Below are 18,382 nucleotides of genomic sequence, written 5' to 3'. Positions count from 1 at the left end.
TCTGCATTCCCACCGACAGTGCACAAGGGTTCCTTTTTCTCCACATCCTCACCAACATCTGTTGTTTCCTGCCTTTTTGATTGTAGCCATTCTGACAGATGTGAGGTAATGACCTCATTGTAATTTCAATTTGCATTTCCTGGATGATCAGTGATGATGAGCATTTCTTCATGTGTCTGTTGGCCATCTGTATGTCTTTTCTGAAGAAATATTTGTTCATGTATTCTGCCATTTTTTTCTTAAATAGTTTATTGTCAAGTTGGTTTCCATATAACACCTAGTGCTCATCCCAACAAGTGCCCTCCTCCATGCCTATCACCCCTGTCTTCTGCCATTTTTTTTAAAAATGTTTTTTATTTATTTTGAGAGAGAGCATTCATGCATATGGGAGAGGGGCAAAGAGAGAAGGAGAGAGAGAAAATCCCAAGCAGGCTCTGTGCTAATAGCACAGAGCCCAATAGCAGGGCTTGACCTCATGGACTGTGAGATCATGACCTGAGATGAAATCAAGAGAAGGATGCTTAACCTACTGAGGCCATCCAGACACCCCTCTTATGCTCATTTTTAAGTTGGATTGTTTTATGGGTGTTAGGTTTTATAAGTTCTTTACATAATTTTGATATTAACCCTTTATCAAATATATCATTTGCAAACATCTTCTCCCATTCTGTAGATTGCTTTTTAGTTTCATTGATTATTTCTTTCAGTGTGCAAAAGCTTTTTACTTTAATGTAGTTCCCAATAGGTTTTATTTTTTGTTTCCCCTGCCTCAGGGGACGTATCTAGAAAAAAGTTGGCAAGGCTGATATCAGAGAAGTTACTATCTATGCTTTATTCTAATATTTTTATGATTTCAAGTTTCACATTTAGGTCTTTAGTACATTTTGAATTCTATATGGTCTGTATGGGTCTTTCCTTTCCACTCAATGAGTCCCTTTTAATATGTCCTGCAGGGCTGGTTTCGTGGTCATAATCTCCTTTAGTTTTTATTTGGGAAATTCTTTGTCTTTCCTTCTACTCTGAATGATGGCCTTACTTGGTAGAGTATTCTTGGCTGCAAGTTTTTCCCATTGAGCACTTTGAATATATCACTCCACTCATTTCTCTCTGGCTTGGAAGGTTTCTTCTGGAAAATACCCTGATAACCTTATAGGGTTTCCTTTGTATGTGACGGTCTTCTTTTGTCTTGCTGCTTTTATTATGTTTTCTTTACCACTATATTTTGCATTTTAATAACAATATGCCTTGGTGTGAATCTGCCTTTGTTGTTGGCAGTTCTCTGTGCTTCCTGGATTTGGATATCCCCTTCCCCGGATTAGGAAAGTTTTCAGGTACTATTTCCTCAAATAAATTCTCTGCCCCCTTTTCTCTCTCTTCTTTTTATGGTATTCCTATAATATGAATGTCATTATGTTTCGGGGAGTCATTGAGTTATCTATTTTCATTTGGCCTAATTCTTTTTTCTTTTGTTCAGCTTAATTACTTTCCATAAACTCTGTCTTCTAGGCCATTAATTCATTCCTCTGCTTCTTCCAGCCTGCTGTTCACTCCATCAAGCATGTTTCTCATTTTGTTTATTGAGCCCTTTATCTCTGGTAGGTTATTTATTATCTCTGTATTAATGGTCTCACTGTTGTCCTCCACTTTTTTCTCAAGTCCAATATCCTTAGGATATTGCTTTAAATTCTCTATCATGCATGTCACTTACATCCGTTTCACATAGATCTCTAGCTGTGGCCTTGTCCTATTCTTGCATTTGGGACAAATTCCTCTGTCTTCTTATTTTATCTAAGTCTCTGTGCCTTTTCCTCTGTGTTAGGAAAGTCAGCTATGTCTCCTATTCTTGAGGGTAATGGCTTTATGAAGAAGAGGTCCTGTAGTGCCCTGCAGTGTTATGTCCCATTCCTTAGGGCCTGGCGCTTCCAAGAGTGTCTCCCATGTGTACTGTGTGCACTTGGCTGTTGTGTCCTGGCCACTTTATCCTTTGGTCCAATTGTCTGCAGAGGCTCTCTTTCCCTGTTGTGTGCAGTGTTGGTATCTGGCCTGAATGGGGCACATTTTAACGATGTGTGCTCTGGTTTGCTTTTGAAATGAGACTTGTCATCACCGCCATAGAAATGAAAGCTTTGCACAACTCCCAGTTTAGGAGACATGGTATTGGCCAGGGTTTGGGCCAGTCTTCTGGGAGAGGGGCCCTGAAGCATTGGGACTGAGACAATTGTGATTGAGAAGAGCAGTTCCACCAGTGCACAGTGGGGTGGGGCTTGGTGTAAGCAATAGCCAGGGTCTAGGCTGTATTGCTTTCTGCAGGTGACCATTATTTATGCTGGGGGACGGTGTTGCCCACTAGTATTCCTTTCTTCCTGGAGGGCTCTTTCCTTGAACGTTGCCTCTCTGTGACTTTCTCCAAGATGAGGTAACCTCCCTGCTCTGTGCCCCAGGCCCCCCTCAGATCAGTTTCCATGCTGTATGTTCTCAGGCTGTTTGCTCTGCCTTTTCTTCAATAGCAGCCCCAATGTCCTCCAAGCTCTCCCAGAGCCGAGCCCGCTGACCTTTAAATCTCCAGGCTTTAAGCCTCACTGGTTGCAAGAGCTCATGAAATTTGGGCCTTGTTTTCCTGGCTAATTGCTATGGGGATTTGTTTTTCCATGTGTCCCCGTATGTTAGTCTGTCTTTCACCCTTCTCTTTGACAATGGCTCCCTCCCTACTCTGGTGGCCAAAATCTTTCTCCCCCAAACCACGTCTCCACACTTCATGCCTACTTCAATGTGGCTTTTTCTCTACCTTTAGTTGTGAAGTTTGTCCTGCCAGTCTTCAGATTGATTTCTGGGGTATTCAGGATGATTTGATAAGTATCTTATCAAATAGGTATTTGTGGGATGAGGCAAGCGTAGGATCCTTCTACTCTGCTGCCATCTTCTCCTCCAGACCTCTAAAACAATTCTTTAGCAAATGAAATATGCCTTTCTTAAATGTGAGCACACAAGGTAAGTTCAAAGACTACTTTAAATTTTGGCCATGCACTTAACTTTATTTTTGGCTATATCTGAATAAAGATGAGGTGTCTTTAAAAAACATCCCCTTTCTCTCTTCCAGAAAAAGCCATTTCCATGCCCTTTTAAAGGAAATGCAAGCTGCCTTTATTTTTTTAAGAAAAGTGTCTATTCAGGAAATGTGAAGTATGTGGACATTAAGGAATCAGAGATTATGGCTAACAGAAGAGGTAATGGTTAAGGAATGAGATGAATTCCACTTCTGGCATTCTGATGGCCGAGGGCTGATGAGGTTAAAGGAGATCAGTGGAGGATAAAGTCATTTGGGAGATGGGATTCCCGAAGTAGCAGAATTAACAGATGGAGAAATGAGAGTAATAAAAGAAAATAATCAGGTCCTCTTAAACATCAGGTCTATGAGTCCTTCCTCCCTGGAAGCCCCAAGATATGAAATGCTTCACAAAAGGCAGGAAAACAGGTTTTCTGTAATTATTCTGAGAAATGGTATAATGACATTCCTTTTCTTTTCTCTTTCCTGTGGAGTTCCCTGAGTCAAGCCTCATTCTGTATGTCATTGAGAGAAAATACACATATACTTCTTTTGAGGAGGAAAAGGACAGCATTTGGGCAGAGACTGAGGGAAGATATAAAAGTCTGTCCCAGCAGTGGGGGATGGCATGCTCCTGATTCCTGGAGGTCACAGAAAAATCACCTTCTGAGATATGTATGACAATCGTGCAACCATGTAGTGCTAGATTCATAAAACAGATTAACAAAATAATGGAAAAATCACCATAAAGTTTTAAAAATGCTATGACCACTTCCACGCAGTCAAACTTTGTTAGTATGTGCACGTCTGTGTTTCTTCTTAAGTGATATGAAAATCACACACACACAAATATTGAGTTCTGAATTCAAGAAAACACTGTCTCACTTTCAACAGCTTTCAAACTATTATTATTAGATTTCCAAAAAGACAAAACTAACGAGGTAATGGGTAAAACATCAACATTCTTAATAATATGGCTCAAACAAAGCAGTTGCTTTTGTATTTGGTTCCTCTGTCTTTGGTTTTTTTTTTTTAATGCACCAAGTATAAATGAGAGGGAAAACTTTAGGCCCTGCTCAGACTGAATCTTGAATGCAGCCTGAATAGAGACTTGAGGGGTTGGAACCAGAAGTCTATCACAAAACAGATGCTTTCCTTTGTGGTTCTCAGAAATGCAGAGTGAGATGATGCTAAAAGAAGACTGAGGAGCCACCTTACATTAGTACAGGTCTTCTCTTTCAAGAAGGGCTTCCTCTCTCTTTTCCAAGGTGCTCCTATGGATTTTCTCTAGCCCAGCTAGACCCAAATCATACTCTTCACTAAAGACTGTCAAGAGTGGGACCATCTTGGTAACTGGATATATATATCCACCAATGTGACTGAAACAGACATAAAAAAAATATTTACCAAGATAACTGGTTCCTTGACAACAGTGAAGATAAACAGTTTTATGGAAAATAAATACAGAACTCTTAATTAACAGAAGGAAGTCCTCGATAGATGCCAACAAAGATGGTAAGTGACGGACTCCAATTCAACCCAATACTTACAGTTATAACTTATAGTTATCTCCTAAATATTTAAGAAACTGAGAAAAATAAGATGCGTCCTTCATGTTCCCCTCTCTGTTATACACAGAAATGCAGTGAAGATGATAAAAAAAAAACAAAATAAAACTGGGAATAAGGATGCCAAAGCAGAGCATGAAGATCAAGTTTATGTTCTTCTGTTTCATGTGACTGGATAATTCTGTATCCTGTTTGCCCCTTTACCTGACTGCTGTATTTTATAATCAAGATTATTATCATGATCACTGCCACCAAGTGGAAAAAAATAACTAACTGTTCTTATGTTCTAGGTGAAGGAAGGACACTGTAAGCATAAACAGAGTTGGTCCCAACTGTCCAGAACCCCACGTGGTCACAGGTGACTCAGACACTTCCTCCCTTGCCCTAATGCATACTAATGATCATTCCAGGCCTGGTTGATAGGACAGAAATCTTTGCACAGCCGGTCCAGTTTCTATAATGTGGAGCGCCATCCATAAATCTAGAAAAATGGATAGGGAATTAGACTATTCTATTGGCCATAGTGGCCTTATGGAGCAGTGACTTAAGGCTGTTTGTGTACACACAACATGACATTAAGACATCACGGTTATTTTTTGTGGAAGGTGTTGTAGAGGAGAAGGCAATGGCTGGAAAGTTAGAAGATCTGATTTTCAGTCTTATTTGTCGCTAAGTTAACTGTGTGATATCAGCCAGGTCACCTACATATTATAGGCCTTAGTTTCCCTTATAGTAAAAGTAGGCAAGTTAGTAATGCTATTTTCAGCTTTACCAGCTCAGGATTTTCATCCATGAAGAGCAGAACTGGGACTCAAAGATGCTTCTGGACCTGAATTGTCTTTTTAAAAAAGGCAAAGTCAAGGCTAAATACTTCACTAAATACTCCATGGATACAATGTACCCTTTGCATTTCTGGCCCCCCCTAGGGCTCTGCACTTTCTACAGAGCACATCAGGGACCATTTTACGTCCTTTTTCTTTGGGAGACAGAAGCATCTTTACCTGTAGACCTTCCTCTGCTGCCTGACACTCAGCGTATCTCTTTCCCCTTTTCTCTCCCTGTAAAATCCAAATTTGTTTTATATTCAATATTTGTCTTGTTCTAACATAACTTTAGGGTTTCCTGGGTGGCTCAGTCGGTTAAGTATCCGACTTTGGCTCAGGTCATGATCACACGGTTCGTGGGTTTGAGCCTCGCGTCATGCTCTGTGCTGACAGCTCAGAGCCTGGAGCTTGCTTCAGATTCTGTGTCTCCTTCTCTCTCTTTGACCCTCCCCTGCTCTCTCTCTCTCTCTCTGTCAGAAATTTAAAAAAAAAATTTAAAAATAACATAACTTCAGCATGAACTGTGCAAATGAAATCAAAGGGACATGGGCCATTGTATGCAAATAATAGGAAAAGGTATCCACAGAGGATGGTAATTCTTGCAAGAAAACTTGTTTGAATGGCATTACGAGGCCTCAAATCAAACAAAACAGGTCTGGTTTCCTTGGATTCACCTCAAAGACAATACTGCTTGTGAATAATAGCAAGAACCTTACTTAGTTTATCTTATCTGCCTGTATTTGAAATAACCGCCATCCACTGGGAGTCCTGTGGCTTTCAGGACACAGATCCATTACCTGTGTCTGAGATGGGGTGTCTTATCAGACAGTGAGACCATGTGCCAGAGCCTCACCAGAAGGCAGGCTCAGCTGCCACAGCCCTGGCAGGAATACTGCTTGCTGGTTTGCTTTGCCTTCCTGTGGGGTTTCTAAAAGCAGGTAAGAATTAGTAAAAGGTAGCAGAAGTGGCACATTTGGGAAATGAGGGACACAAGGCTCCTTAGCCTCCTGGTGGGGTGGAGAAACTGCCCATAGTGCACAATGGTATTCAGGATCAGGGGTCTGTCAGCCATCCAGCCCTCCTGCCTCAAAGTTCAAAAAGAAGCTACTAGTTGGGATGTTATTAGATCGGTAGAATGAAGATGAATTCTTAGCACACTCTGTGAAGCCCCCTGAGGTAAGGAATCTAAAACTACATAGTAGAAAGGACTCAATCAGAGTGCCTAGGTGGCTTAGTTGGTTGAGCATCTGACTCTTGATTTCAGCTCAGGTCATGATCCCAGGACATAGGATCAAGCCCCACAGCTGGCTCTGTGTTGAGCATGGATCCTGCTTAAGGTTCTTATTCTCTCTCTCTCCCTCTCTTCCTCTCCCTCTTCCCCACTTATGCATGCACACACTCTCTAAGTTTAAAAAAATTTTTTTTAAAGGACTTAATGAGTTCTTACTTCTAATGCCAAAAAGGGCCAAAATTCAAGTAGCAGAAAGGTGAGGAGTCCTCGCGTTCACTGCTGTGACAGAGACAGGGCTGGCACCCTGCCCGCGTGTCAGGTCTCCTCAGTATCTCAATATTGTCTGTGGAGGCAGCCTGGTCTTGTGGAAACTCCTCTGACTTGAAATCACCAACCTGGTTGTGTCTCCATGAAAAAAAAATCACTTCGCATTTTTCTCTCTCTCACATTCATTATATCTAATGTCCTTTAAGTTCTAAAAACTACATTTCTGGGGACTGATGGTCAAGCATTCTCAACTGCATGAGTAGAATTATGGCCAGGTGTCTCTTCCTCCCAGTTCTTACCACTGTGGTTTCCTGTCCACAGCTTTCTGGGACTGGGGGGTTCTCAGAGGGAGAGGTGTCCACGCTATACATGGAGAAGTCCACCCTGCTGACATCAACGGGCTATTTTCTTAAGGTACTCATCCAGAGGCATCATGAAGACGTGAGGAGAGAAAGAGAGATACATCACAGTTTTTCAAAGTCACCCAGATATGTGTCAAGTGGCCAGTGAAATGTTTTTCCTAATCATTATAGGACCTTTCTGTCTCTGATAAGCAGGTGGTGGCTTGCATCACGTCTTCCCACGCCATCCAGGTGCCTTCACCAGCGGCCCGCTGCTCCCACAGATGCATATGTGACAGAAAAGGTCTCCTCACCTCAGCGCCCTTCCCTCAGCTTCCTCTCCTGGGCCTACTATCTTTGCCTGGAGGCCACAATCACTGTTTCTACCTTTATGATTCAGATGGGTTCCTGACTTCAAATGCTCCTGTGCATTTACTGCATTGGAAGGTCCTCCTGCCTCATGATCCCACCCTGCCTACCCCTCTGTTACTTTGCTCCCAAATCACAGTTGGATTCAAACCCTATTTACTTTTATTTTTGGCTTAATCAACAGAAATTTATTGTCTCAGAGTTTTGGAGGCTAGAAGTCCAAGATCAAGGTATCCACAGGGATTGTTCCTTGTGAGGGAGAATCTGTTCCACGCTTTGTGCTTAGCTTCTAGTGGTTTGCTGGCAATCTTTGGCATTCCTTGGCTTGTATACGTACCATCCTGTCTCTGCCTTCATCTCCAAACAGAGTTCTCCCTGTATGCGTGTCTGTGTCCAAAGGTTCCCTCTTTATAAGGACACCAGTCATATTGGGTTAGGATCCCAACCTATTCCAAAATGACCTCATCTTAAATAATGGTGCCTACAGTGACCCAATTTCCAAGTAAGTCACATTCTGAGATACTCAGGGTTACGACTTCAACATATGAATTTTCAAAGGGGCATGATACAACCCATAACACCGTGTAATGGATTAATATTCTGCTACAAAATGAAAGAAGAAGCTTTTGATGAAACTTTGATGAAACGGTATGGGAAAATCTCCAAGATGCAAAGAAATCCACATTTCAAATTATAACATGCTACACTTTGTGGAAGAAAGAATGAAAAGAACACATACATATTTTTGTGTGTTCATAAACATATCGTGGAGTGTTTGCACCAGAAATCACTACCATGTGTGCTTCCATGGAGGTACCTGGGTTTCTGGAGGAGGAGAAGGGTAGGAAGGAGAATTTTGAGTGCAAATCCTTTTTATACTCCTTGCGTTTTGAACCATGAGAATATACCACTTATTCAAAAACTAGATTTAAGCATAATAAAGCAAATTGAATCAAGACTGCTAAACTATTCTCAAGAAGAATGATACCAATTTCTGAAGCCCCCAGTCATATGTACGGAGCCCTTTACACGCTAGCTTCCCCAGGGTTGGGTTTTAGCAGGTTTGTTTTTTCCTAAATTTGCAGGTAAAAAAATCACTTCTGATTGTTTGCTTTGCTTACAATGATCTCCTCTGTGGACCGCCTGCCTTCCTCAGATCAAGTATCATCTTAACATCTTTTGTGGCACTTCTGCTCATCATAGGAACATATTCTGTATCAAAGAAATTCACTTTTTGAATTTGCCACACATGTTCCAAACGTTCTTAATATCAGGGAGTTCCTTTCACACATGGGATGTGTAAAGTGTATGTTTGCCAGGTGCACTGTTAAGCTGCCAGAGAGATAGGAATGAACCTGGAGAAATGTGAATTATCAGGGGTTCTTAGGGATTCCTCACATTCCCTGGGGAAAAATCTAGAAATAAAAGCAGCCCTCCCGTCATTCTCATCTTTGGGTCCTGCACAAAACGGGATACACCTTTTTTGCACAAGTCCTGACAGAAACTGCATCTATAATGATAATCAACAATAGCGGGCAATTTTGTGGTACATATTCTCTAAGTGGCATATAGAAAAGAATGGCATCTCCAGGAGGAGACCAGACTGCTGGGCTTGGACCAGCGGGCATCCAAGATGTTCTCAGGATGGAGCATTTCAAAGATGTTAAAGATCTCAGCTTTAAGACTGCCAACCCGTGTGTCCTTGGGCAACTGCTTATCTTCTCTGTTTCCTCACCTGTAGAATGGGGTTCTGCATACAGTGCCTTCATCATAGAGTTAAGAAGAGGTATATCAATGTAAAGAAAGCACTTGGAACAACCAAACCCTATTTATTGTTAAGTGGTCCCAGCTCCTAACAGACATCCCAGCTCTGACTACTTCAGGGCCTTGCCTAAGCTGCCTGGGGAGTCACATTTATGTCTGGGTTTAAGTCTGATTGTGGCAACAGACTATTCTAGGATTCATCAGAGATGAGGCTCCAGTGGGCTAGACTGCGACGTGAAAAGCAGGCCCCTCAAAGTGCTGTGTGTGCTCCGCGACAACCTGCATCCTGTATGGGATGCACCACAGGCCCTTCCACATCCCAGGGCTTGTTCAGAAATGGGAATCAGAGGTCTGGCCACTTCCTTCAGCTCTGTGGAAATAATTGGAGCTTGTACTAAGGTACAGGGAAGCGGGTCGATAGACCAGGGTCCCCAAAGGACACCGGCCTGGAAGAAAGATGACAGGACTGTACGAAAGAAAAGCATCGTGAGTGTAAAAAGAATCCTGCAGACCAGTGGACCCTAAGCAGAGGGGCAGTGGGTCCAGGTGGAGCGTGAGGTTGGGGCTGGTCTCTGCAAACCAGCCTCCTTGCTGCCCTCCCTCCGGGTGCCTGCATGCACGGGGTAAGTGAGGTGTGAGACAAGGAGGGAATGGATTCCAATATTGATATGACCGGAAAGAAAACAAATACATAAAATAATATGACAGAGGGAAAGAGAGTGGGGCATGAGGCCACATTAGCAGACATCAAGTCGTCTTTAGACCTCTTCTCCTGGATGCTCACTCTCCAAGGGAGATCTTCCTGTCCTGGCTTCTTAAATGGCATCTATGTACTGACGGTGCCTGTATGTCTATCTCTAGCTCTTCTTCTCTCCTGACCTCCAGATTTGCATATTGAAATACCTGGCATCTGTGTTAGATACCTGGTAGATACAGGGGCGCCTGGGTGGCTCCATCGTCTCCATCATGGTCTCACAGTTCATGGGTTCAAGCCCTCCACTGGGCTTTGCGCTGACAGCTCAGAGCCTGGAGCCTGCTTCAGATTCTGTGTCTCCCTCTCTCTGCCTCTCCCCTGCTCGTGCTCTGTCTCTCTCTCTCAAAAATAAATAAAACATTAAAAAATTGAAAAAAGATACCTAGTACATATAATAGGCTTCTCAAATTTAACATCTGCAAACTGAAATTCTGAGTTCTCAGCTCCTCAGGCTCTCTTCTCCTGTCTTTCCCATTTTGGTTCATGCTGTGAAAACTGCTTCCTTGACTCTTCTCTTTCTCTCACACATACAGTAAACATGTAATTTACTATCCAAACTGTCACTTTTGAGAGGAAAATGGGGAGTTATTAATAATTAGGCTGGTACAACAGGTATAAACTATATATATATATATAAAAGGATATATTATATGGGGGATATACTATATAAAAGGATATATTCTTTATATTCTATATTTAATCCATAGCATTTAAAAATATGATCCTAATCAGATTCCTTCTGACTTCTTGCTCACTCTGGTCCAAATCCATCACCTGCCATCTGACTACTGCACTAGCTTCTGAGTGGGTTTCCATCTGTTTTCATGTGTATTGCATCTGACAGAATTACAATGCAAACTATGTGAGGGCAGAGCCCTTGTCTATAATGTGGAAAACAACTTTTCTTACATATAGCACAGAAGCTTCTAGAAGCCTAGAATGGGAAGTGTTAAGAGTTTATGCCTCTGGGGAGAGCTAGAGGAAGGGAAGTTGATAAAGAGACTTTGAGGTGGGAAGAAATTTACTTTTAAATACACACCCTTTTGTTTGGTTGGTTTTTCTAAAACTGTGTGCATACACTATTACTGTAAATTAAAAACCACTGCTACATGGGGAATTAGTCTCCAAGAAAGCCAGATTCTTTCCCTGTAGTCTATTTATATGCTTTCCTTTTCCCATAACTCTGGAGAAAAGATAGAAAAAAGATCCCATTTCATTTCAAAGTGTGTCAGCTGAGTTAAAAAACCCCATCTAGATTTAACTCTTTGTGAATTATATAAGAATTGAGCTGTTTGCTTGTTTGTTTATTTATTCATTTGTTTAGGGTGGTGGCGTGGCTTAGTTGGTTGAGTGTCCAACTTTTGATTTCAGCTCAGGTTATGATCCCCGGGGCATGGGATCGAGCCCCACCTTTGGCTCTGAGCTGAGCATGGAGCGTGATTGAGATTCTCTCACTCTTTCTCTCTCTCTCTCTCCCTTTGCCCCTCCACCCTGCTCACATGTAGGCGCTCTCTCTCTCACAATAAAACAAAACAAAACAAAAAAGAATTGAGCTATTTAAATTGGGGTGGGTCCGGGGCGCCTGGGTGGCTTAGTCGGTTAAGCGTCCGACTTTCGCTTGGGTCGTGATCTCGCGGTTCGTGGGTTCGAGCCCCGCGTCGGGCTCTGTGCTGACTGCCAGCTCAGAGCCTGGAGCCTGTTTCAGAGTCTGTGTCTCCCTCTCTCTCTGACCCTCCCCTGCTCACGCTGTCTCTCTCTCTCTCCTAGAAATAAATAAAAAAAACATTAAAAAAAAAATTAAAAAAAAAAAAATAAATTGGGGTGGGTCCTATTTTCTAAGAACTGCCTTATGTATTAAAGGTGATCTAGCTAACAACTATCTAATATGTCACACGTATTTTGTTACTCAATTCCCCTTGGATGCAGCTGATAGGAGATCAGTCTCACTTTACATGTGAGGAAGTATAGGCTAGAAAGGCAAAGTACCTAACCTGTGTCAAGTCACACAACTAGGAATCACCCACCAGAGTACAGATTTGAATCCAGACCTGTCGGACTCCAAAGCTGTTGTCTTTAATGATTACCCGGCACTAGATTTATCTTGGTGTAATTGTTTTAGGAGACTCAGCACACCCGCCAAATCTCTCCCTTCAGTTTCAGTTGTACCTTTATTCTCCATGTCACTACCTAAAAGAGCTTGGTGTGAGGCTACTAATATAGAGAATATCTAGAAAATCTTACTCCGTGGGAAATGGCATTGAAGTGATCTTCTCCACATTCAGCACACATGTGGGCTAGTGATCATGTAAGATGATGGTGACTTTTCTTCAGCTGTAATCCGCACAAAGCCAAGCAGAAACTGAAGTGCTCACTCACCTGCCTAATTCAATCAGTCTCTCTTGCACATACCTGAATGGTTGAATACTTCACCAGTGCAACATTAAGGCCTTGGATATTCCATTTTAGGCTGTGAGCCTACATCTAACCTGAGAGTCGATTGTTCTGAAGGGCCAGTACTGTTTTAATAAAAATAAATGACTTAAGTTAACCTGAGGCTTATTATAGCTATAGCTTGCATAGCTGAAGCTTTCTCTTGAATAGAATGGGGCACTGTCCATCAGAGGAGAAATCTTTTTCTGAAGGAAATTATATGTTCTTATTCCATCCATCAAAGGACCAAAGTATAGTGCCTATTTTGATCAGGGAACAGTGCTAACTTTTAACATGATCCCAAGTCACGGAGTGACCCTGAGGGTGTTATCTTACAATTTAAGGAAAGTTAATAAAATTGGAGCAGAGTAGAAGCTTAAACCCTATGAGCCACTTCCACACCATCCACTTCCCATTAACTTTTCACCTAAATCACAGAGTATTCATATGCTAGAGACATGCAAACAACATTTACCTGCACAAAGCAGATTAGTGATTGAAATAATTAATGACCTAACAGATTCAAGCTTAAAATCTCCTCGTTGACTGAATTGCCTAATGACGGCTTGGACTATGCACAGACTCAAAAATATAGGGTTACCATTTTCATTCATTATCATCAAATTAGCAAGGTGTCTTAGCAATAAATGACTTACATAGGTTTAGTTTCTTAATATGTAAACTTTGGTGACCAGTGAAACCAAATATATTAGTTCTTTGTCTATTTTCATTGCCTTCTGTCTGATAGTACATGTCCATTTAAATTCCAGAATATTCAATAAAAGTGGTAAAGTTAGATTTATAAGTAGTCATCAAGGAATCTATATGATAGTAATAATGGATACCATTAAAGTGAGAGCTTAAGGGGCGCCTGGGTGGCTTAGTCGGTTAAGCGTTCGACTTTCGCTTAGGTCATGATCTCGCGGTTCGTGGGTTCGAGCCCCGCATCGGGCTCTGTGCTGACTGCCAGCTCAGAGCCTGGAGCCTGTTTCAAGTCTGTGACTGCCTCTCTCTCTGACCCTCCCCTGCTCACGCTGTCTCTCTCTCTCTCTCTCTCCTAGAAATAAATAAAAAAACATTAAAAAAAAGTGAGAGCTTAAGAAGTCATTAGCTTCATGTTCAGAGGCTTTAAAAAATATACATTAGCCCATAACCATAAGAGGAAGGTATATTCTCATTTAGTTTAGAAAACCAAAGCATGAAGAGATTAAGAATCTAGCCCATGTTTTACTACATGGCAATGAGAAACAATGAAATCTGGCCATGTGTAGCAACATGGATGGACCTTGAGGGTGTTATGCTGAGCGAAATAAGTCAGGCAGAGAAGGACAAATATCATATGTTTGCACGTATAGGAGGATCAGGAAGAACTTGACGGAGGAACAAGGGGGAGAAGAAGGGCAGAAATGGTGGGGGAAAGGGAGAGAGGCAAACCATGAGAGACTCTTGAATGCTGACAAAAACTGAGGACTGATGGATGTGGGGGGGAGGGGGGGATGGGCATGGAGGAGGACACTCGTGGGGATGAGCACTGAGTGTTATGTGGAAACTAATTTGACAATAAACTATTTGTAAAAATAAATAAATAAATAAATAAAAGATCTTGGGGGAAAAAAATGAGCATTACAAAAATTTAAAAAAAAAAAAAAAAGAATCTAGCCCATGTTTGGTAAGTGGTGGAACTGGACTACTATATAACTACTAAAAATCATGTTTTAAAGATTATTTCATGACAAGGGAAAATGTTCACCAGTTAATTAAAAAACAGAATACAAATCTTACATGTGTATTTGTGTCTCATGCATAGACACGTATATAATCACAATTTACTGAATATATATTTAGGTGGTTACAAAACCTGAAAAGTAATGTACTCAGTGGTTAACAATTCCAATGGGTAATGGGTGATTTGTCTTCTCTTTTAGTGTTTTTTGAATGGCACAATTTATTAGATTGAGCATGTATCATTTTGAGAATCAGAAAAGATGCAGTAATACTATTTTTAGAAATTGTTCCAGAAGCTGTTGAAAATTTAAACAAATCAATTGCCATAAAATAGGAAAAGTCAAAGAGTTGTCCTTTTAAACAATAACCCAGACCTTACTGCCATGAGGAAATTTTCTACTAATACTTGAAGGATCAGCTAATTGAAGGGGCATCTAGGTGACTCAGTTGGTTTAGTATCCGACTCTTAATTTCTGCTCAGGTCATGATCTCACGATTCGTGAGTTAGAGAGCAGTGAGTGAGAGGCTCGTGCAGCACAGAGCCTGTTTGGAATTCTTTCCCACCCTCTTTCTCTGTCTTTCCTCCACTCATGCTTTCTTACTCCCTCTTTCTTACTCCCTCTCAAAATAAATAAATAAACATTAAAAATATTTTTTAAAAAGAATCAGCCAGTTCCACTGCTATTTAAAATGCCTTTGAGCTGGGCTCTCCTATGGTACTTTCCATGATGATAGGAATGGCTACCAAATGGCAGTACACTTATAGGACACTCAAAATGTAGCTAGTGTAACTGAGAAACAGAATTTTAAATTTTATTTTATTACAACTAATTTAAATTTAAATGGTCACACATGGCTAGTGTCTACTGTGTTGGACATTGTGGCTCTAGACTGCAAAAAATGGAGGAAAATTTTCAAATTTCTCAAAAAAGCCAGTATAACCATTACCTGAAAATGATAGAAATGTAAACTATGGATGAATTTCACATATGAATACCAGGGTAAAAATAAATAAAATACAAATACAACCTAGCATATGTTAGAATAGCATGCCTGAAGATTCAGGATGGTTTGATATCGATAAATCCATTAATGAAATACACTCCTACTAACAGATCAAGAGAGAAAACTCAGACGATAGCTGTTGAAAAGGCATTTGTTACAATTAAACTTGCTTCTTGATTAAAATGATAAAATCCTTATTATTATTAAGGGTTGTTAAGACAATTATGTATGAAAATATATAGAGAACTCTTAGAACATGTCTGCATATAGTACTATAAAATATTACCATTATTAAGGTAATAATAAGGCATGTTATAATAATTTAAAAATGATTTATATAGGAAAAATACTTCATTTATAATAGCAACACAATTATTAAATACTAAGGAATAAATATAAGAAAACGTGCAAGATTAAATAAGAATATTTAGAAATGCTAGTAGGAGACAAAAAAGAATCATTGAATAAAGGGCAAACACATATGATACTTAGAAAGATTCAACATCACAAGGTTATAAATTATTCTGTAAACTTAAAAAAGATAACAATATGGGGCGCCTGGGTAGCTCAGTCTGTTAAGCATCCGACTTCAGTTCAGATCATGATCTCACAGTTCGTGGGTTCGAGCCTCCCGTCAGGCTCTGTGCTGACAGCTAGCTTAGAGCCTGGAGCCTGTTTCAGATTCTGTGTCTGCCTCTCTCTCTGACCCTCCCCTGCTCATGCTGTCTCTCTCTCTCTCAGAAATAAATAAAACATTAAAAAAATAAAAAAGATAATAGTGATTCTAAATTTATATAAAAATAGACATAAGAAGTGAAGGTAGAAAAATAAAGAAAGATTCTGTGCTCAATATTCTTATAGTGCTATTACAGTGCTAAATATTATAGTGCTAAAGTACTCAAAATAGTCTGGTCTCGGAGGATGAACAGACAGATTATGGTACAGTTTAGAGGGCACAGAAATAGAACTTAATACATAAGAGTATTTAATATATGCTGAATGGGGATACTGCATATGAGGGGGAGGAAGATTAATTATTGAATAAATACCTGTCATAAAATCTAGTAGGTAGGCCATCTGGAATGAAACAATGTTGGCCCTCTACTTAGTTCTTTACGCTGAGATAAGTTCTCTGTAGATTAATGACTTAATCATAAAACTGAAATAAAAAGTAGTGGGTGAAAATTAGAGAATGTTTTTCTATAGTCTTGGGCTGTAGAAGATCTTATTACACAAAACTCAGGAGCTACATAAAAAGGTAAGTTCAGTTATGTAAAACCCCCAAATTCCTTCATGGCAAAAAGCACCACAGATAAATCAAAGGCAATGACAAACTGGGAGGATAAAACTGTCAGTTTTATGTTGGTTAACTCCTATGACTAATACTCTTCTCTTCAATTTCTTTGACTTACACAGATAAGTAAGAAAATGACCAACAAACTTAACTGAAAAGTGCTCAGATAACATAAGCATGTATCAGAGAAAAATATTTCACTTTTTCTATTTTGCTTCAAAAGATGTTCAACATTATTTGTGATAAGAAAAATGGGATAACATTTTTAACTTATCAAATTGCATACAACAAAAAGGTCTAACATTCTTTTGCCAAGGATATGGGAAAACAGTGTTATTAGTATATTATTGCATATGTTAGTATAAAGAGTACTATACTAATGTTTATATTAGTATTAAACAGTATTCGTTTATCATTGGTTAACACAAAAATTCTTTCAACCTTTTTGGCAGACTTTGGGCAATATTGATCATAGTTTAATATACATATACCATCATCCTAGCTGTTAAACTTCCAAAATTTACTTTAGAGGTATACTCACAAATGTGCTTTGTGTCACACATACTTTTTTTTAACAGAGCTGGTTTGATACATGTGAAATATGCAGAAAATGAAATGTTATACAGTCATTAAAAATGGGAAAGCATCTTGTACTGAGTGTGGCGATGACTAGTTTCCAAGAAGTGAGAAATAAGGGTACAGAGTAAAGTGTGCTATCAATTGTTTAAAAATGTGTGTGTGTTTGTAAGCACGTGAAATATCCCTGGAAGAGAAGGTATTCCAGGAAGATGACTGGATAATTGAGGGACAGACAAGGAAGGCAATTACTCTTAACTTCATACCATTTTATACCTTTGCATTTATACTAAATATATCTTATTTATTTATATATTTAGTATAAATATATCACCTTCCAGAAGGAAATCCTGGCTTTCCCCACACAACGTTGCCACTATGAGTACAATCTCAGCTCATTCCTCTTTCTACCTTTATTATGTGCCTAAATAAATGTCAAAAAAAAAAAAATGAGCAAGAGGAATGTGGGAGAAAGCATCTCAATATTACAGAACAATAATAGTAAAGATCAAAACATGTGTATTTGGGAAAGATCTGAAAAACAATATGGCAAATGGTAACAGTGTTTATGTTGAGTGGGGGATAATAGGTTCTTTTGTTTCTGTCTTGGTACTTTCTGTGCTTTCCAAAGTTTATATAATAATATGCATTACTTTTTCATTAAAAAAGTATTTTTCATTAAAAAAATTTTTTGCTACTCACCTGGTTCCTGTCCCTGGCATTTGCATATCGAAACCTCTGGATATAGTAGAAGACCAGCCACGCGAGGGATATGATCATCAGAACAATGAAGGAGATGGAGACAAACACAACCGAAGTGCGGCTCACGTATTTCTGCAAGTTCCGGGTTCCGATGGTGATGTACATGGTCACGGTGATGTTCCTTTCCAGAAGGCTTACTATCTCCTTCCCTTTTGGTTCAGGAATCATTATTGCCACGATGTCTTCAACACCTGTTGTGACAGAGGCAAGAGAGAGACAGTAAGAATAAGGGGATGAGAGAGAGAGGGAGAAAATCATAGTGAACTGTCTAGACAAGGTAAGATGTAGCCAAATAATGACTACTTTTGATAATTCTGTGCCAGATCTAATAGCTGGAAATGGAGCCAAATTCTCAATCTCCTTCAGCTACCTTGGGAGGCTGCTGTCTTATATAGGAGAAAAGAACCTAAACTGAACTCATGACTTTCG

General features: G+C 40.0%; 1 protein-coding gene across 1 annotated transcript in view; it reads right to left on the bottom strand.

Annotated features, from left to right (window-relative positions):
* Positions 1–18,144, bottom strand: part of RNF150 (ring finger protein 150) — a gene marked incomplete at its 5' end in the record, with an annotated part of 97,821 nt that extends 79,677 nt beyond the window's left edge. The window contains one exon of the mRNA XM_039249159.1: positions 17,894–18,144. Coding sequence (XP_039105090.1) covers positions 17,894–18,144 — 251 coding nt within the window. The remainder of the gene's footprint in view (positions 1–17,893) is intronic.
* Positions 18,145–18,382: the final 238 nt, after the last annotated feature.

The sequence above is a fragment of the Hyaena hyaena genome, unplaced genomic scaffold, assembly GCF_003009895.1.
Source record: "Hyaena hyaena isolate Hyena2069 unplaced genomic scaffold, ASM300989v1 scaffold_333, whole genome shotgun sequence".
NCBI classification, from domain to species: domain Eukaryota; kingdom Metazoa; phylum Chordata; class Mammalia; order Carnivora; family Hyaenidae; genus Hyaena; species Hyaena hyaena.
The sequence above is the reverse complement of the archived record's forward strand: the minus strand, read 5'-3'. Positions and strand labels throughout refer to the sequence as shown.